Source organism: Canis lupus, chromosome 16 (genome assembly GCF_048164855.1).
Source record: "Canis lupus baileyi chromosome 16, mCanLup2.hap1, whole genome shotgun sequence".
Lineage (NCBI taxonomy): Eukaryota > Metazoa > Chordata > Mammalia > Carnivora > Canidae > Canis > Canis lupus.
In genome coordinates, this window is record NC_132853.1 from 34086318 (window position 1) to 34107252 (window position 20935).

The 20935-nt window shown below is 38.6% G+C and overlaps 1 protein-coding gene across 24 annotated transcripts in view; it reads left to right on the forward strand.

Moving 5' to 3' along the window:
- The window catches only part of MBTD1 (mbt domain containing 1), a 68975-nt gene that overhangs the window by 19650 nt on the left and 28390 nt on the right, over window positions 1-20935 (forward strand). For 10 of the 24 annotated variants that reach the window (XR_012008855.1, XM_072779996.1, XM_072779992.1 and 7 more), the window contains 4 exons: window positions 4130-4331; window positions 12139-12278; window positions 13576-13690; window positions 14497-14579. Coding sequence is in view for 22 of the 24 variants with exons in the window: in XM_072779987.1 (XP_072636088.1) it covers window positions 4130-4331; window positions 12139-12278; window positions 13576-13690; window positions 14497-14579 (540 nt within the window). In the remaining 2 variants the exon portion in view is untranslated. Of the gene's footprint in view, window positions 1-4129; window positions 4332-12137; window positions 12279-13033; window positions 13150-13575; window positions 13691-14496; window positions 14580-20935 lie in introns of those variants that run through there. The other 14 variants (XM_072780002.1, XM_072780003.1, XM_072780001.1 and 11 more) reach the window with 8 other exon arrangements.

Here is a 20935-nt window from a genome sequence, read left to right on the forward strand (position 1 = left end):
CACAGACTGAGAGGCAGAGACATAGGCAGAGGGAGAAGCAGGCTCCTCACAAGGAACCCCATGCGGGACTCGATCCCAGATTCCGGGATCTCAACCTGAGCTGAAGGCAGGCGCCCAACCGCTGAGCCACCCAAGGGTCCCTGTAATTCATTTTGAGTTAATTTTTATAGATGATGTAAAGTACAGATCAGAGTTGGGGGTTTTCTTTTGTTTTGTTTTTTTAATTTGGTAACTTATTTGATCCAGCACCTTTTGTTGAAAAGACTGTCTTTTTTCCACTGAATTACCTTTTTTCTTTTTTTCTTTTTTCTTTTTAACTTTTTTACTTGGATTTGACACAGTATTACATTAGTTTCAGGTATATGACATAGAGATTATTTTGCCTCTTCCGTTTTTAAATTCCAAGATCTCGTTCACCAATGATATCCTATTATGTCCCTGAAGAATTAATTCCGTTTTTTGAAGTTCTTTTTTTTTTTTTTATTGCTCTCTGTATTGCTTCTGTTTCCTATAGATTCTTCTTCACATTCTCCGAGGCCTTTCTTTAATGATTGATTGGTGATCCTCGCCTGTCTGTTCATACTTAAGGGTTAGTCACTAAGCAACTGATTGAACTGAATGAGCCTGGAATTGGACTTTTTGAGAAGTGAGATTCACTTGGTGATTGATCCCTTTTTAAATCTTCTCTTTTTTTTTTTTTTTTCCATCTTCTCTCTAGTATTTTGGAGTGATACTATGATCTGTTTAAATGTGGTTTTCTTTTTCTTGTGTGTCAAGGGGCACTAGTGGCCTGGAACTACTTTAATGTCTCAACCTGGGAATTTCCATATTAACGGAATTAATTATCATAATACTTTCATTTTTTTAATGTTAACAGCCTGTAATTTCGACACTAAGATGTTCGTAATCATTGACGCCCTGAAATTTCAGGGTTATAGTCACTGACCAGGATAGTCAGAATAAGATGTTCTGTGCTGATATTTAAGGGTCAGTAAATATGCATTAGCTCCTAACAGAACTGGCTGTAAAGTGGACAAGCTTACATGAAAACTATGGGTATTTGCATGGACATGGGCAGTATGAATCTTCTAGAACTTAAAATTCTAGCCTAAATAAATAAATAAATAAATAAATAAATAAATAAATAAATAATAAATGTCTATCCAGTGTTTATTAAGTGTACATTCCAGACACTGTGATAAATATTTCATAATGTCTTTCCTTTGCCCTCAGGAAAAAGGAAGTGTATCACTTCTTTACCCTGGCCTTCAAGGGGGCCCCATGATATGGTCTCTGTATCCTCTTCCAGCCTCATCTCTTACACTTCTCACACTGGCCTTTCAGTGTGCCAAGTATATTCCAACCTGAAGGTCTTTGTCTTGTTCTTTGCTTTGCCTAGAACATCCCAGCACCAGCTATTCAATTGGCTGCCCTTTCTGACATCGGAGTCTCATCCTCCCAAGGCCTTTCCTCACCCCTGAATCTTAGCTGAGTACTCTTTACTCCTGCCTCAATTTGACTCTGCCTTCACGTGGCCTTGCTTGGATTCCTCCTGCCAATAAACTAACCTTTGTGAAAAGCATGAATCTTGTCTGCTCTGTACACCATTCTATCTTCAGCCTCTGCTACTGTGAGATACACAAATGTCTGATAAATAGTTGTTGAATGTTGAATGAGTAAGAGAAGAGGCTCATAACTTGTTTCAAAGCTAAAGAACAGCAAAGCTGAGACTCAAACACATGGCTGTCAGAATTCTACGCTCGTAGCACCACCCTTCACTCAGACAAGGACTCTCCCATTCCTTATCACCTCATCAGTTCAAAATGTTGCTATACTTTCTTCTGGCATTGCCTTCAGAATCTTGTTCTTTTGAAATCCAGTGGTAGCAGATTTTGATTCTTTGAAAATACATTTGATTTTTTTTTAACTTGTTTAAGATGTTATTTACGTAGTTTTGAGAGAGACTCCTTGCGGGGAGCCTGATGTAGGGCTTGCTCCCAGGACCCTGGGATCACCACCGGAGCCAAAGGCAGACACTCTGATCCACCGAGGCACCCCACATTTGATTCTTTTTAAATACCTGCGGATTATTCAGATCCAAATTTGTTAAAACTATTGAGGGAAATTGAATAATTACAAAGTAGCCACATACAATAGGGTTTTCTTTTTAAAATTGGATCTAAGAGAGTTCTAAAAGAAGAATACTAGGGCACCTGGGTGGCTCAGTTGGTTAAGCATCTACCTTCAGCTCAAGTCATGATCCCAGGGTCCTGGGATATAGCCCCACATCAGGCTCCCTGCTCAGTGGGGAGCCTACTTGTTCCTCTCCTTGCTTGTGCTCTGTGTTGCTATCTCTGTCTCTCAAATAAAATCTTTAAAAAAATTTTTTTAAACAAAAAGAATATTATAAGTTGGAGGTAGTGGCAACAGCATTGTAGCAGTTGTAGAGCCTCCTAAAGGGCCTTCTTTTAAAAGAGAGTATTCATTTTAGTATAAAATATTTCCATTGTTTGGGTTAAGAAACTAATTTTGTTGCTTTCATAGTTACACCTGATACAAGTAAAAATCAGTTTTCCATTTTAGTGCAAATGTTTCATACCTGTATACCTGAAATGCACCTGTATACCTGAGATGCATTTGCTTTTTGTTTTGTTTTGTTTTTAAGATTTTATATATTTACTCATGAGAGACACACAGAGAGAGAGAGAGAGAGAGGCAGAGACACAGGCAGAGGGAGAAGCAGGCTCCACACAGGGAGCCCGATGTGGGACTCGAGCCCAGGTCTCCAGGATCACACCCTGGGCTGAAGGCAGTGCCAAACCACTGAACCACCCAGGCTGCCCCTGCTTGGTTTTATTTTGTCAGGATTTCATCTTTGTTATTGGTCATGGTTGGAAGTTAAATTAGCCAGGAAATAAAATTGTGCATAAAGAGTAAAATACTAAAAAATACTAACTGAAGGAAAAGAATAAGGATAGGTGCCAAACTCTAAAGATTCTTTGGTTGATACTTTTCACTCTAGTTGTAACTCTCTGTGTATTTATATCTTTTTTTTTTTTTTACGTTTTCTTTTGCTGTTTCTTCTGTTTCCTTACAGATTCTTTTTTCCTGAAGATTTTTTTTCTCTTCGTTAATTTCCTATTTTCTTTTTACTTCTTATTAAACTTGAAGTTTTGCAGTGTATTTCAGGAAAGGTTGGAGTTGGCAATACTACATTTTGGTGGTTTGGGTGGCTTTGAGAGAGGGCATATCTTTTTGGAAGAACAAATGTGTAGCGTTCACTGAAGATAATTGGTGCTTTTGTGCTTTTCCTTTAAAAAAAAATAACATTGGGGTGTTTGGGTGGCTCAGTGGTTGAGTGTCTGCCTTCGGCTCAGGGCGTAATCCCGGAGTTGTAGGATTGAGTCCCGCATCAGACTCCCCACAGGAAGCCTGCTTCTCCCTCTGCTTATGTCTCTGCCTCTCGCTGTGTGTCTCTTCTGAATAAATTAATCAATTAATTAAAAAAAAAAGAAAATTTTAGCTTGGAGTTTTTATAACCATTGTTTATGCTAAGGGAAAAAAAAGAGATACATAATGTACAAATGTTTTCTATAATTTTTGAAATAGGTAATATCTATAAACTATCTCTAAAATTAAAAATTCTTAATCCCTCCAGAGCTCTTAGCAGTGATTTTTGAAAGCATCTGTGTATTTTCTGGATGCTCTAAATTATTGTAGAAATCTACAGTTTCAGAGCTGAAAGGCAGATTGAGAAATCATTATGGGTATTTCATCATAACTTTAAAAAAAGATCATCTAATCTCCTTTCTTACAGAGAAATGACCCACCTCATTTATGGCAAAGCTTGAGTTACGTGGCCTGATCCTATTCAGTGTTCTTACTGTCTCTGTTGATATTCTTATCAGTTAACATGATAGCTAATAAATTTGCACCTTGTAGAAGGGGAAGCCTCCGTTATGAAACAAACATTTCATCACAGAATAAAATTATCGTTTCTCAGAGCTAGATCTTCATTTTTCAGTTATCACTTAAACAATTTGAGCTAAGTTCTTTCCCAGGTGGAGGGCGGTGGCAGGGGGTGTGTCTGTGCTGTGTCATGTATTATTTGATTTCTTCTACTTTTAAGACTGAACATTCTTCACGCTCTGAAAGGAAAAGAAGAGACTCGTTCGGGATGTTTGACGGTTATGATAGCTGCAGTGAGGACACAAGTAGCAGCTCCAGCTCTGAGGAGAGTGAAGAAGAAGTTGCTCCTTTACCTTCTAACCTCCCAATTATCAAAAACAATGGACAAGTGTACACATACCCAGATGGTAAATCTGGCATGGGTGAGTATTTACAGCCTTCTGCTGTTACTCAGCTTCATGTTGGAGGTTATGTTTTGGTTCCATTTTTTCTGTCATTCACCTTCCTTAGAATTTTTCAGGGAGAAAAGAAACACAGTCTGACACTTTGAGTTGTAGATAAGATCACTAGATTTCTTTTGGATCTCTTTATCTTGCCTACCTGCTATGTTCTGGCAGAAGGCAAGGAGAACAAAATAAAAACAAAAGGCTATTGAGAAACATAATGTGGACATAAATTCAGTCATTAGGTAGTAAATCCCCATGTAACTGAAAGTTTGCAGGATCACAGGTTTGTAGAGTTGACAGACATTTGCAGGGTAAAATCTCCTCTATAACAGTTCCTTCTGGGAAGTTTTCTTTTTAATACTTCCAGTGATAAAGGTATCTGTAATTAACAGAATATCCTTTATATTGCACCAAAATTACCCATCCTCTAAATTTGCCTTTGGGTCTTAATTTTGCCTTTTAAAGGTACACAGAAGGGGCACCTGTGTGGCTCAGTGTTTAAGCATCTGCCTGTGGCTCAGGTCATAATCCCAGGGTCCTGGGATCGAGTCCTGCATCAGACTCCCTGCAGGGAGCCTGCTTCTCCCTCTATATCTCTGCCTCTCCCTCTGTGTCTCTCATGAATAAATAAAATATTTAATAAATAAATAAATGTACACAGAAAAAAAAGAAATGTACACAGAATAATCCTAATCCTTGTTACTATGATATCCCTTCACACTAGAACACTCTTTGGTAACTCTAGTTGTTGCTTCAGTGATTTCTCATAGTATCACAGTGATTTTAATTCATTGGTACATCCTGCTCACTGTCTTCTGGACATACTTCGGATTACATGGGAGTAGGGTAACAGCTTGTCCTATCTTGCTGGAGACTGTCCTCTTTTTAGGATTGTAAGTCCCATATCCTAGAAAGCACCTCAGGCAAATGGCTGATCACCTATGTAATTAGAACAGAAGATAGTTCTGCCTTCATCTCCCTTTTTCAGGACACTGCATTTCCACTCATGCCACAGAATTGCTTTAGCTTTTTTTTAAAGTAATAATGATTTTTGCATTTAACTGAAACCCTTCAGTCTTTCCTACAGCTTTACTAGTAAACCAATTAAACCAGTCTTGCGCACTTGCAGTTGACTTTTTTTAAGATTTTTAAGTAATCTCTCTACCCATTGTGAGGCTTGAACTTAAAACCCCAAGATCAAGTGTCAGATGCTCCACCAACTGAGTCAGCCTGACACCCCAACTTTCTATTTTTTAATAAATGATATGAGGCCGATTAGAATATACTTTTAGGAAAGGCACAAGCAGGGGCCATGGGAACATGAAGGACAGGTGATGAATTCTCACTGGGTCCAACCAGGGAGGGCTTCACAGAGCAGGCAGCCTTTGAACTGGCTTAGAGACAAAGGTGGAAGCTGTGGGAGAACCCTGTGAAAGGAGGAACTATATGAGCAAAGATGGGAAGGTAGGACTTTGAAGGAATAATGCTGAGCCATTCAGTTGTGCCAAGCACATAGATGACAGACGACAGGAAACGTTGCTGAGAGATGAAAGATCTGGAAATACAACCATCTTGGGGCCTGCCGTGTCTGAAAGCATATTTTTAAATCAGTCAGTGCTCACTGAGGGCCTCCTGCGGGTCCTGGTTTCTGGTACTTGCTGTCAGCAAAGAGACTTCCTATTGGCAAAAGCTGAAGGACACACTCCCACTTCACTTGGGAGCCAAACCAGGTCATCTCCAAGGACATCACAGAGACTAGGGCACAGGAGAAAGAAGGTGGATCGGGCAGATTTGGAGTTAAATTTTTGGCCTTGGGCGGGCTTCTAACCCACTGAGCCTGTTTTTCCATCTGTACCGTTGGGGTGTGGTTACCTGCTAGGCGGGGTGGCTTGAAGGCAAGGATGAGAGGAAGAATCCCAAGAAACCCTGGCTGGGGTTGCATATACCAGGGATGCCTGGAAACACTGAATGGGAATAGGACCCAGCTTGTTTGATACCACTTAGATTCAGAAGTGAGTCTGCTGTGATATCATTCTGATTTTAACAATTGAAAAATGACTCAGGGCCTGAAAAGGGCCGAGGAGTGATCTCAAGCCTCCTCTCAAGTTGGGGCTGTAGATGGACCTAATTGATGAGATCAGCTTTACATTTCTCTTAATAAAGGGAAGCGGAGTAGCAGTGATCGGGCTACACTAATTGTCATAGAACCTCAGCAGCCAAAAGCCAGGTTGAGAGGTCCGGCCATGGGTCTCAGGGCAGAAGACCGGCACTGACGTCCCCTGGCCTGTCCATCAGGATGATGGGCAGCATGTATGGCTAAGAGGTTCCCCCTTTGGACATTGGTTGAGCTACACACTATACTGGTCCTGGGAGACCTGTCTCTGAATGTGGCAGGATATCTGGGAAGAATTAGGCACCTCCTCAGTCCCCAGGCCCTGGATTTGGAAAGCTTCTGGGAGCTTTCCTTTTGAGACCTGCCAAGTTCCAGCACCTTTCCAGCTGCAGTTGATTTTTTAAGATTGTATGTATGTGTGTATTTATTTATTTATTTATTTATTTATTTATTTATTTATTTATGTATTTGAGAGAGCAAGCATACATGCAGGGTGGGGTTGGAGGGGCAGAGAGAGAAGCAGGCTCCCTACTAAGCAGGAAACCCACTGTGGGGCTGGATCCCAGAACCCTGGGATTATGACCTGAGTCGAAGGTAGATGCTTAACTAACTAAGCCACCCAGGTGCCCCTGCAGTTGATTTTTTAAATCCAAGGTTTAGGACTTTAAATTATTCCAGGGGCACCTGGGTGGCTCAGTCAGTTAAGCATCAAACTCTTGATTTCGGCTCAGGTCATGATCTCAGGGAGATGAGATCTAGCTCTGAGTTAAGCCTGCTTAAGATTCTGTCTCCCTCTCCCTCCCCCTGCAAAATTAATTAATTAATCCACATCATCTTTTTCTTACTAAATTTTGGTTGTCTAGAAGCTTTTTATTTTTAATTCTGTCATTTAATATTGAAGGTTGTGTTGTATAATATTCTGGTTTTATATAATTTGTAGATTTGATAATGGTGCCCTATAGGCCATATTCTAGTCTTTTTTTTTTTTTAACTTTTATTTATTCATGAGAGAGAGAGAAAGAGGCAGAGACACAGGCAGAGGGAGAAGCAGGCTTCATGCAAGGAGCCCGAGGTGGGACTCGATCCCAGATCCTGGGATCACGCCCTGAGCCAAAGACCGATGCTCAACCACTGAGCCACCCAGGTGTCCCATATTCTAGTCTTTTGATTAAAAAGTTGAATTAGCATGCAACCTGGTACAGAGTCCTGCAGACTATCAAAAAACTTCCCATTCACAGGGGTACCTGACTGGCTTAGCTGGTAGACCATGCAACTCTTGATCTTGCGGTTGTGGATTCAAGTCCCACACTGTGTGTAGAGATTACTTACAAATAAAGTCTTTAAAAAAAAACTTCCTGGACAGCCTGGGTGGCTCAGCGGTTTAGCACCGCCTTCGGCCCAGGGTGTGATCCTGGAGACCCGGGATCGAGTCCCGTGTCGAGCTTCCTGTATGGAGCCTGCTTCTCCCTCTACCTGTGTCTGTCTCTCTCTCTCTCTCATGAATAAATAAAATCTTAAAAAAAAAAAAAAACTTCCTGTCATTTATCAGGAACCACCAGTTGTGGTCATCTAGTCAGTTAAAACTTACCTAGATATCTTCTGCTTCACCTTGAATTTCTCAGTCATTATTGACAAAGCTGCATGAGAGATTTTATCAGATGTATTAACTCCAAGAAAAAAAAGTTACTAACTCTATTAATACATAGTCAACCCTCAACACAGGTTGGGAGTGCCGACCCCTCACATAGTCGAAAATCCATGTGTAAATTTTGACTGCACAAAAACTTAATTACGAATAGCCTACTGTTGACCAGAAGCCTTACTGATAACATTAACAGTTGATTACCACATTTTATATTTTTTGTATCATATATTCTATCAATAAAGTAAGCTAGAGAAAAGAATATTTTAGGACAATCATAAGAAAGAGAAAATACATTTATAGTACTGTATTGTATTTATCAAAAAAAAAAAAAAATCCACATGTAGATGGACCCATGTAGTTCAAACCCATGTTGTTCAAGGGTTAGCTGTTAGCTCTTGCCATGGTTTAGTTATACCAGTCCAGTAATATTATCACAACAGGAAATAAGGTTTATTGAAACTTTCTATGTGCCAGGCTCTATTTTAAATACTAGAGATACAGGGAACCCTGGGTGGCGCAGCGGTTTAGCGCCTGCCTTTGGCCCAGGGCGCCATCCTGGAGACCCGGGATCGAATCCCACGTCGGGCTCCCGGTGCATGGAGCCTGCTTCTCCCTCTGCCTGTGTCTCTGCCTCTCTCTCTCTCTCTCTCTCTCTCTCTCTCTCTATCATAAATAAATAAAAATTTTTAATAAATAAATAAATACTAGAGATACAAAGAGAAACAATGTAAAATGGTCCCTCCCCTAATGGAACTTAAATCCTAGTTGTAGGAATTATAGTTTGATATGTATAATTCTTGACAAAGATTTACTGTCCCTTGGGATCATAACGTCTTTACCTAGATGGTCACAGATTTTTTTGATTATCTATAATTTTCTATAATTCTATAATTATAATTTTCTCAACATAAAACCATTCAGTTTTTTCCTCTCCTTAAGCACTCATTTCTTCATCTCTCATCCTCTGGTACCTTATCTTTCTTCCATGATTTCTCAGTAGATTTATAAGTACTGGTTAAACTATAGGTCTCTTCAGTTTAACTACTTGGGTGGGGAGAATTGAACTCAGGCAGTTGTTTGCTGTGTTACTTTCTGGTTGTTGTGGGGTTTTTTCCTAATTCTTTTGAAGAATAAATGACAAATATAGTTGTATTTATTTAATATATACAATGTGATGATTTGATATATATACACATTGTAGAATGATTACCAAAATCAAGATAAGTAACCTGTCCATCTCTTCATATAGCTAGCTCTCTTTTTGTGTGTGGAGTGATCGAGAAGAACACAGGTATCTACTCTCAGCAACTTCCAGTGTGCAGTACAGTATTATTAACTTCAGTTGCCTCCATGCTGTTTGTTAGAGCTTCACGATTTATTCTTCTTATAACTGAAACTTTGTACCCTTTGACCTACCTGTAACCCTCCCCTTAGCCTCTGGCAATCACCGTTCCATTTTGTTTCTATGAAATTGGTGTTTTTGTTTTTTTGTTTTTTTTTAAGGATTCCATATGTAAATGATCCCAATATACTACTTCACTTAGCATATGCCCTCTAGGTTCATCCGGGTTGTCACAAATGGCAGGATTTCCTTCTTCTTTTGTGAACGAATAATGCTTCATTATAATGAATAATGTTGTATATATGTGAACATGCCACATTTTATATATCCATTCATCTGTCAAAGGACATTTAACTGTCATCTTTATTGTTTTGGCTCTATGACTAATGCTGCAGTCAACATGGGAATGCAGATGTCTGTTCAAGATACTGATAATCAGTCAACTAATTATTGACAAGGGCACCAAGAATACAGAATAGGGCAAGGACAATCTCTTTAATAAATGATATGTGCAGCCCGAGTGGTTCAGTGGTTTAGCACTGCCTTCAGCCCAGGGCATGATCCTGGAGTCCTGTGATGGAGTCCCACGTCACGCTCCCTGCATGGAGCCTGCTTCTCCCTCTGCCTATGTCTGTGCTTCTCTCTTTATGTCTCTCATGAATAAATGAATAAAATATTTTAAAAATAATAATAAATGGATTAGACTTCCATGTAAAACCTAAAACTAAAAATCTAGAAGAAAACATGGGGAAAAGCTTTTTGACATAGGTCTTGGCAGTGATTTCTTGGTTAATCACCAAAAGTACAGGCAACAAAAGCAAAAATAAACAAATGGGACTACATCAAACCGAGGAGATCTGCACAGCAATGGAAGCAATAAATTGAAAAGACATATTACAGAATGGAAAAAAATATTTGCAAGTCATATCTGATAAAGAATTTACACAACTCAGTAGTAAAACAAATAATCCAGATGAAAAATGGACAAGGACCTGCATAGACATTTTTCCTAAGAAAAATGGGTGGCTCAGCAATTTAGCACCTGCCTTCGGCCTAGGGCGTGATCCTGGAGTCCTTTGATTGAGTTCCACATCAGGCTCCCTGCATGGAGCCTGCTTCTCCCTCTCCCTGTGTCTCTGCCCACCCCCCACCCCCATGAATAGATAAATAAAATCTTAAAAAAAAAAAAATGTAGATACATGAAAAGGGCTCAGCATTACTAAACATCAGGAAAACACCAATCAAAACCACAATGAGGGGATCCCTGGGTGGCGCAGCGGTTTGGCGCCTGCCTTTGGCCCAGGGCGTGATCCTGGAGACCCGGGATCGAATCCCACGTCGGGCTCCCGGTGCATGGAGCCTGCTTCTCCCTCTGCCTGTGTCTCTGCCTCTCTCTTTCTCTGTGTGACTATCATAAATAAATTTAAAAAAAAAAAAAAAAAACCACAATGAGAAGGGCACCTAGGGGGCTCCGTCGGTTAGGCATCTTCAGCTCAGGTCATGGTCCCAGGATAGAGCCCCACATGGAGCTCCTTGCTCCGTGGGAACCTGCTTTTCCCTCTCCCTTTGTGTGCCGCTCCCCCTGCTTGAGCTCTCTCTCTTCGAATAAATAAATCTTTAAAAACACACATGATAGGGATCCCTGGGTGGCGCAGCGGTTTGGCGCCTGCCTTTGGCCCAGGGCGTGATCCTGGAGACCCGGGATCGAATCCCACGTCGGGCTCCCGGTGCATGGAGCCTGCTTCTCCCTCTGCCTGTGTCTCTGCCTCTCTCTCTCTCTCTGTGTGTGTGACTATCATAAATAAATAAAAAAATTTAAAAAAAAAAAAAAAAAAAAAACACACATGATAAGATGCCTTGCGTCTGTTGGGATGACTGTTATGAAAAAGATAAGAGATAACAAATGATGAGGATATGGAAAAAAAAAATTCATACATACTGGTGTGGGAATGTAAACTGGTATATAGCCATTACAGAACACAGAGCAATTCCTCAAAAAAATTGAAACTAGAGCTGTCGTGACCTAGCAGTCCCTCTCCCAGGTAGCTATCTGTTTATCTACTCTGAACTTCAGTTCTTGTGACCCTTCTAATTCTAGCTTTCAGATTATTGTCCATATGTGAATTTATAAAAGAGGCATATTAGTAGTCAAAGTCTTGTTTTCCTCTGTTATCAAAGTAAATAATCAAGCACCTACCACAAACTCTGAACCTCTCCTTCTGGTCCTCTGAACATAACTTGAAAGAATGTATTACCCTTAGCATTTTTTCAAGACTTGGCTCTTTTTAGGTTGCACTTTGTGTTATCCTTAGTTGTGTTGCACTTCTTTTCATCTTTTGTTTAGAATCCTTTCAAAAGACTAGAGCTCTTAATATATATGAAAATGCCTGGCACATGGTGAGCCCTAGGACATATAAGTGGAATCTGCTTTCTATTTGTGGGTTTAGCCCCTTTCTGAAGCCTCTCAGACCTTGAGCTGTGGTCAGGCTTCCTGGAGCTGTAGCCAGGCATCATACCAATCTTTTCTCTAACTTTTGTGGAGGCTTTTTAATCATTTGTGTAACAAAAGACATGTTCTGTTTAATGTTTAAATTAAAAGCTTCAGATAATAAGTTAGGAAACTGTTAGGTAAACGGGTTTTATTATATGATCATGACACCAGTGTTTTTGTTTTCTTAATTAGCTACCTGCGAAATGTGTGGCATGGTTGGTGTGCGAGATGCTTTTTACTCCAAAACAAAGCGTTTCTGTAGCGTTTCATGTTCACGAAGCTATTCGTCAAACTCCAAGAAGGCAAGCATTTTGGCCAGACTTCAGGTAACGGTACAGAAACCTTCTTATTCTTTATTTCTTTTATTACTATGGCTTTCACTGTTTATCTGCCATTTGATTGTGATTCACTGCACTCCACCTCTACCCAGTTGACCAGTTACCACTTTATACCCCACAATTTTTTTCAATATGTGGTCTCCAGAGTTTGTTCAGTCTATAAAATTGAACAGCTATTATAGACAAGGCATACTCTCCAAAGTAAACTATGAGCTGTTTGTGTAATAATGAATTGAAAATACTTACTCTTTTTTCTAGATAAGTATAAATATAATAAACACCTTGTTATATACAGAAACTGAAACCATTTTTCCCCCTTGTTTTCTATTGAGGTAACATCAAGATAGAATCAGTCATTCAATATTCGGGGGGAAATGATTTACCCTTTGGTATTCTCCATCATCTTTGCTTTGTAGTTTTGATTATAATCTATTTGATACCTTGAACAAATGTGTTTGGTTAATCCAACTAACCTTTTTGAAACGTTCATGGTATAAAAAGAAATCTTTCTTTTAAATGTACATCAATGCCTACAAAATGGAGATTTGACCATTTGACTAAGTTGTTGCTATTGTATATAAAAAATGTTTTTAAGACATTTAACTGATTTCTGTAATATATTTTATTTGAGTGATCACATCTTTCTTACTCTCCTTTAACTTATTGTGATCATTATGTAGCACTAAAAGGATTATATAAATTCCCCAAATTAAGGAAATACATCACTTAGATGTATTTCTATATTTCAGATAGACAGTACGTAAGATCCTGAGCAGTGGTCTGTACCCAAATGGATGGCAGTTTGTCACACTGTGAATTTGGCCCATGATCATTTTGTCATTGATCTTTTGCGTTAGCACTAAAGGTATAAACCTCAGTCACTTGCTCTTTAAACATTAAATTATCTTCTCTTACCATATAAATAGCAATGCTTGGCAACCTGCATGAGTGAATAACCACTGGTTTTATCTAGTATAAGAAGGAATCAAGTATCCACCACAGCCTATATTTTAACCTCTTATGGGATATAATTTTTTATTAACATATTAATTTGCATATTGCTGTTTTAGTCTGTGCCAGCTCTGCTACCCATGTTAGATGTCTACATCGTAGCAGAACTCCAAAAAACATTTCTCATGTTAAAATTCCTTGTATGTTTCCTCTGCTTTAATAATTTTCTAAACCCTTGATGTTACTTAAGCAGAATGAGTAGTATGCAATCAGGTTAATTTTTTCGGTGGAGGGGGGTGGATGAAAAAGAATCCTATTTACTTAACTCTTCTTGTTTTAGGGTAAGCCTCCAACAAAGAAAGCAAAAGTTCTTCAGAAACAACCTTTAGTTGCTAAACTAGCCGCATATGCTCAGTATCAAGCTACCTTGCAAAATCAAGCAAAGACTAAAGCAGGTAATACTGGTGAATGTAATAGAGGTGAAATATTTGATACTGCTTCATCTAATTTGAATTAATAACAGTTTAATTTTGAATTTTGTTAACTAAGCTATTTCTAGGCCCTACTAGTACATTATCACACGAGGCTTCCTGATAATGGTTTTGGTTTCAATAAATTATTCTAGAAGAGAATAGTTGTGTTCACAAGTTCAGTGCTTGGGGCAGTATCCTTATCATTTTTTATTTGGTTTATCATTTTCCATGTACAGATTCTCTATGTTGTGAATGGTGGGGAGCATTGTGGAGATAAATTTAACAGGCTTTGAAGGGAGAGAGAAGAGAGTAGTAAGGAAGAGATTGAGGAAAGGATCACTTCTGATAGAAGATTCTTAACAGGAAGGCAGAAGCAGGGGGTGTAGGAGAGAGTAAAATAATGAAAAACCCTAGTGAAGGTATCAGTGGCAGATACTGGATGGGAATCTCATTGAGGTGCCAGGTAAAAGCTGCATAGGAATAAAAACCTAAAAGCCACCATGGCATTTTTTGTTATCCTGAACACTTCTGCTCTCAGCTGTTCTTTGCTGCTTATTACTAAAGAGCTCTTTCTTACTTCATTTCCCAGTTTATGCTGTGTATAGAAGAGTTAAACTATTTGTTTGCAGATAGGATCTATGCAAAAGTTCATGTTTATTTGAAAAGTTCTTAAATCTTTACAGGAAAAAACTTTCAAGGTGATAAGTTAATTTTATAGCATTTCACATTTTCTTGTGAATAAAAGATTTGAGAATTGTAATATATCTAAATTTAATTTTTTTCAACAGCAGTCTCCATGGAAGGCTTCAGCTGGGGTAACTACATCAATAGCAATAGCTTTATAGCAGCTCCAGTTACCTGCTTTAAACATGTGAGTATGGAATTTCTCACTTGTATTGAAATGCTTAGTCATTGTTTAAAGTCATTGTATCTTCAGCTTTAAACATAACATCTAAATGTCTTGTCTTTAGAAGATCTTTACTGTATCCATTGTCGTAAAAATGTTTCTTTTTATTATACTTATTAGTAGCTAAAAATAACTTCTAGAAGTTTTACAAGTAAAAGTGTCCTTTAAAGAAATTATAATTTAAAAAAAAAAAAAAATTATAATTTGAAATTTTCTTACTAAGCTGAACCATATACAGTTGCTGATTTTGTATATCATGTGTATTGGCAGTGTTGTATGGTTCAAAATAATCCCATGTTACCTAAACCTTTGTGATCTGACCTGATAATTCAGAAAAGGATCTTCCTTCTGGTTATGTTTATATTTCTAAAGGTAAAATCACAAAAACAAGGAACTATCAGTAATAGAGCATTATGGGCTGAAATATGTGATACATACCAGAAAACCCTTTGCAGGATATTTTTGGCAAATAGATTCTTACAGAGTAAAAAAAAAATAAAGATTCTTACAGAGTATACTAAGTAATTCGGAATTATGTTAAAAAACGTTCTCAGAAAATGTTTGTTTCTTTGGATCCTCTCCCTTTTTATTCAGTGATCTGTGATTGATTCTCTCAAATACTTTTTTGACCTTACTACAAGTTTAATTTATATTTAAAGGCTCTATATGCTAGAAGGAAAAAAAAAGATTCTATCTGCTACTATGTACAAAAAGAACAGAGAATTTAGAAAATTAATGAAATTTTGCTTACATTAAACATTTTGTTAAATTAGGACTTCACTTTTAAATAACAGCATGTGGACAAAACTGAGCTTGAGTTCCTGCTGTAGAAACCCAAATGAATTTTCATTTGTTCACAGCCAATACAGACTCTTGATCAAAGCCAAGCACATGAAATCAGTGGTAGAAATATAAACTAAAGCTGAGTACATTAATTTGCTAGTTTTCTTTCCTAAAAGTACAGGTGCTCAGCCCATAGTTGGTGGCATGCTGACTCTGAGGCAGCCTAAGTGGGATCCTAGATACTCAGTGTAAAGTAGGTGATGTACTTCACCATAACGTGTATGGTAGTGTCACATTTGTGAAATAGATTAAATACACAGCAACAGCAACATTAAAGAGAACTGGAAAGCAGATCTTTGTCTTTCTCTCTAGTTCTTTCTGCTTTTGAGAAGCTCAAACTCAGATTAAGTTCTCAGTTATAATAACACCTTTCTCCCAGATGCCTGGAACATTTATAGTCTCTTGTGAATAGCCTTTATCTCTTTTCCTATCTTTAATTTAATATTCTGGGGTTCTTTTATATTTTGATACCATAAACCATGTAAAGCTGTGTTATGTAAGTAATCAATTTTTTTAAAGCTTTTGAAAATCCCAAAGGCATATTTTATTTCATGTCCATGTCTTTGAATAATAATAGTAAAGTTCTTCGTAAGAAAATCTATATTATAATAATGAAACTGATTTTGTTTTCAGCTCTGCTTTTTTTAAGATTAAAGTGTTCTATCATATAGATCAGGGCAACTAGCCTTATTGTATTATTAATGATGATATTGTGCAGGCTCCTGTTTCTTGCTGAGAAACAAGGCATCTCTTCACCCAGTGTCTACCTGCTCCACTCAACTTTCTTTACTGCCTTTTTCTTACCAAGTAGGAAAATGACTGATAGGGGTAATTTCTTAGTTCATTTTAGCACAAGTGACTGCTTTGTTGCCTTAACCAGCACCTGCACGTGAAGCCATTTGATTTAGGTCAGACCTCATACTACGTTTGATTTCATCCTTTAGAGCTGACTCTTCCTGGTTCTTCCCCCACATAGTTTTCTAGGTCTCCAACAAGAGTTACTGGCTTTGACTTTAAAAAGTCTTTGTCAGGAGCTCTTGGGAGCGCGAGGCCCTGCCTTGTTTCATCCATCTTCTAGTCTTCTAAGACTCAAACCACCTGCCCTGACACTGGTGCACCAGTAAGGCCCGCTTCCTCTAGACATCACATCTGCCTTGTCCCCATCTTGAGCACAGGTTGGGGGCCTTTTCCTGTTCCTAAGGGATCCTTTTTCAAACATTTTAAGAAACATCCAGTGTGTAACATAGAAGCAGAACTGTTCTGACTGAACCAAGAATCGGAGCTGGCAGCAGTGTCAGAGCTCTATGAATGCCTTGCTGCTTTAACGTAACCCAGGCTCTTCTGGAGTAAGGGTCAAAGGTTTAAAAAAAAAAAAACACTTTATATTTTCTGGCACTTAAGTATATTTGTGATTGGTTCTAAAATTGTAGGATTTCACAAGTGGAATTCTTTTTCCACAGTCTCTTTCAACTTCTGGGAATGAAGCTTCTGCAAAGTGTATCATAGTACTGTGTCCTCTTTGATAGTTGCTGTAATGCACAATGCTTTATACTCGGTCACTCAGAACAGTGTTGACATTTTTTATAGTTAGTGGAAATCGAGCCTCAACTGTTACTAAATATATCTACTTCAAATCTCTATCATGATTGCCATGTATCTAGTATATCTTTCCCTTTGTCTAGGTGGTACTTTGGTAGTTTTGAGACTTTTTCTTTTGGGGGGGGGGGTTGGTTTTTGGGAGTTTGTTCATTTGCTTGTGTAAGCTTCAGAATTATTACTCTTTTCCCTAATAGACATAGTTAGAATAAGAGGAAGCTGCACTGATTGATTTAGCAAGGGTGGGGTGAGGTGGCCAGAGCCTTGGCCCCTGATTGTTCTTCCCCCTTCCTTGGTAGTCTTGGAGGTTGGAAACCACTGAATTAGGTAATAACACTTTCAGTTAATCTTAAATCACATGGTCCCAAAACTGTAAAGTATCTTAGGAATCATCTAGTTCATCTGATCCATCTCTTGTTGTAAATGAAACTCTTACTACTTTTTTCAGTAGCCAGATTATAAATTCAATTTGAGGATTTAACCTGCTTTTTATAAGTTAAAGTTTTGGGGGGTTATTTGGTGTAGTTTTTAATTAAGTCCCCATAGGAAAAATGCTCATGTATTTCTTTCACTTATACATTGTTACCACACAATATTTCTGACACCAGATATGCAGATACCAATCAGTAGTCCCAGGCTGTTACCCGTGCTTCTGCCCAACTAACTATAAATCAGAGTTTCCGTGACCTGCTCCTTAGGTTCAGTAATTTCCTGGATGGTTTACAAAAGTTAGGGAAACAAATACTTATATTTGCTAGTTTGTTATAAAGGGTATAATAAACAATACAAGTAAACAGCGAGGTGAAAAGGTACATAAGACATGGTTGTAAGAAGGGGCATAGAACTTCATGCCCTCTCTGGGCATGTCACTCTCCTAGTACCCCATGTGATCACCAACCCAGAAGCTCTCTGAACCTCATATACAGATTTCCCTCGCTATCTGAAAGTCCACTTTAGGGACGCCGGGGTGGCTCAGTGGTTGAGTATCTGCCTTCAGCTCAGGGCGTGGTCCTGGGATCAAGTCCCACATTGGGCTCCCCCCGAGGAGCCTGCTTCTCCTTCTGCCTATGTCTCTGCCTCTCTGTGTGTGTGTCCCATGAATAAATAAATAAAATCTTAGGGAAAAAAAATGAAAGTCCACTTTATACCACTTCACTTTTGCAAAAGACTTGCATTGGTACCTGTTTACACTAACCAAAAGAAATCAGAAATGGATTTTTGCTCTCAGGAAATGGTGAGTGCTTCCTCACTTTATGCCATTTTGGCTTACAAAAGGTTTTATGGTTATAGTAATTGTTTTACTTACTTTCGGATGGCAGGTGAAGCCTATATTTTGGGTTTCTGATGAAGGCTTCATTATATAGACATGATCAATCATGAACTCAGTCTCCACTGAGTTCTCCCAGACAATGGAGACTGGGGCTGAGGGTTCTGAGCCTCTTCTCATGGGCTCATCTTTCTGGTAACCAACCCCCCCCCCCCCCATCCTGAGGCTATCCAGGAGCCCACCCAGAGTCTTCTCATTAGAACAAAAGATGCTCCCTATCACTTAAGAGATTCCAGAGGATTTAGGAGCTCTATGTCAGGACCCAGGTCAGAGACTAAATAGAACAAAAGATGCTCCTAGTGCTCTTATCATTTAGGAAATTACAAAGGTCTTAAGAGCTCTGTGCCAGGAACAAGGGTCAGAGAGACTGAATTGTGTGTGTGTGTGTCCCTTTTTTTTCTTCGATTTTTATATATATTTCCTATTTTTTCACAGCCTTCTAAAAGCAGTATCCATATCTATCCTAACTGGAAAAATCCAAAATATCACTGCAATACTGATGCCAGTTAGGTACACTATACATTCATGAAATACACAGGTGATATTTTCTTCTAGTAATTTATGTTTGAACCCAAGAGAGTCTCCAGTTGATCAATGCATATGCAGAACATTGAGCCTAAAACGTTCTTAATGTTTTTAAAAGACCATAGTCTTTAAGATTGATTGATTTAAGATTTTATTTTATTTATTTACTTATTATTTATTTTACTTATGTATAAAGAGAATGTAAGTCAGGGGAGGAAGCTGAGAGGGAGTGGGAAAGAATTTCAAACAAACTCTGCTGAGTGCACAGCTCAACACAGGACTCAATCTCAACAACCCTGAGATCATGCATGACCTGAGCCCAAACCAAGAGTTCAATGCTTAACTACCTGAGCCACCAGGCGCCCCAAGACTGTAATCTTTTAAATTGAAGCAGTCCTATTTCCCAATACTTTAAAGTCAACTAAAACACTTCTTTCCTAGATATATAGCACAAGCCAAAATGTGCAAATATCAAGTGGATGTGAAACATATAAATCATAATCCTTTAGTCATATATTTAAGACTTGAGATTTCTTTCGTTTGATATTGGACTATATACTCTGGTCTTGTTGATAACTCATTGCTAAGACCAGGAATCATCTTTTTTTCTCCCTTGATAATAGTTTCATTTTTTTTAAGATTTTATTTATTTATTCATGAGATATATATATAGAGAGAGACAGACAGACAGACAGACAGGCAGGCAGAGGGAGAAACACGCTCCATGCAGGGAGCCCGACGTGGAACTCAATCCCGGGACTCCAGGATCAGGCCCTGGGCTGAAGGTGGCGCTAAAGCACCGAGTCACATGGGCTGCCCTGTTTTATTATTTTTTTAAAGGCCCTCTGTATACTTATATTCCATAACTTTATTTTTTTTAAGATATTATTTATTTATCCATTAGAGAGGCAGAGACACAGTATACGCCATAACTCTAAAGCTGACTTTACTGCACAAATATACCTCGTATCACTGACGCAGTACATTCTAATCCTCTCTTTGATGCCTGACCTGTATGCCAGGTGTTTTGAGAAGGTAAGATTATTTGCACTTTTTTGCAATATGTATCACAAATGTATTTTTGGGTTTTAAAGTAAAGCAAAAGTCTTTTTGTGTATGTACAATAACGGTTTCTCTTTTAGTAAAACTCATGATCCATTTCTCAAGCATGCATTTAATAGTAAAATAATCTGTATCAAGTAAAATTACTTTCTGGCTTTTTTTCCATAGCCTTGAACACACATAACACAACTCCACTGAAAGTTGAAGATAGATATCCATGTCGGTTCTAACCAAAGTTAGAATCTTCAGTTTGTCATCCTAGATTACAGAATTGTATTTTAATGGAAATAAAATTTCAGTTAGTTTCTGGCACTTATTAGTGCTCCTTCTGAGTTAACTATCACGGGTCTTGCCATGAAATTTCTACAGAAAAACAATGGATTCTAAAATAATAAAAATCACCTGTTTTTTATGTTTTAAAGAAAACCTAAGTAATCTAGATTATTTTAATGTTGGTCTTTTTTTTTTTTTTTTTAAGATTTTATTTATTCATGAGAGACACAGAGACAGGCAGAGACGCAGGCAGAGGGAGAAACAGGCTCCACGCAGGGAGCCTGATATGGGACTTGATCCGGGGACTCTGGAATCACACCTTGAGCCAAAGGCAGACGTTTAACCGCTGAGCCACCCAGGTGTCCCTGTTGGTCTGTTTTTTAAAGTGGTTCTTGATTTTCTGTTGGGATCTCCCAATTCTTTTTTTTTTTTTTCCTTAAGATTTTATTTATTCATGAGAGACACAGAGAAGCAGGCTCCATGCAGGGAGCCCGATGTGGGACTCGATCCCGGGACTCCAGGATCACACCCTGAGCCAAAGGCAGACACTCAACCGCTGAGACACCCAGGCGTCCTGCATTCTCCCATTCTTAATCTTGCTTCCACTGCACATATCCCATCTTCCTTTTATACTCTCCTTACACTCGTCCTCATCCTGTAGCTACCACCTCAAAAAGTAGATTCTGGTCTCAAA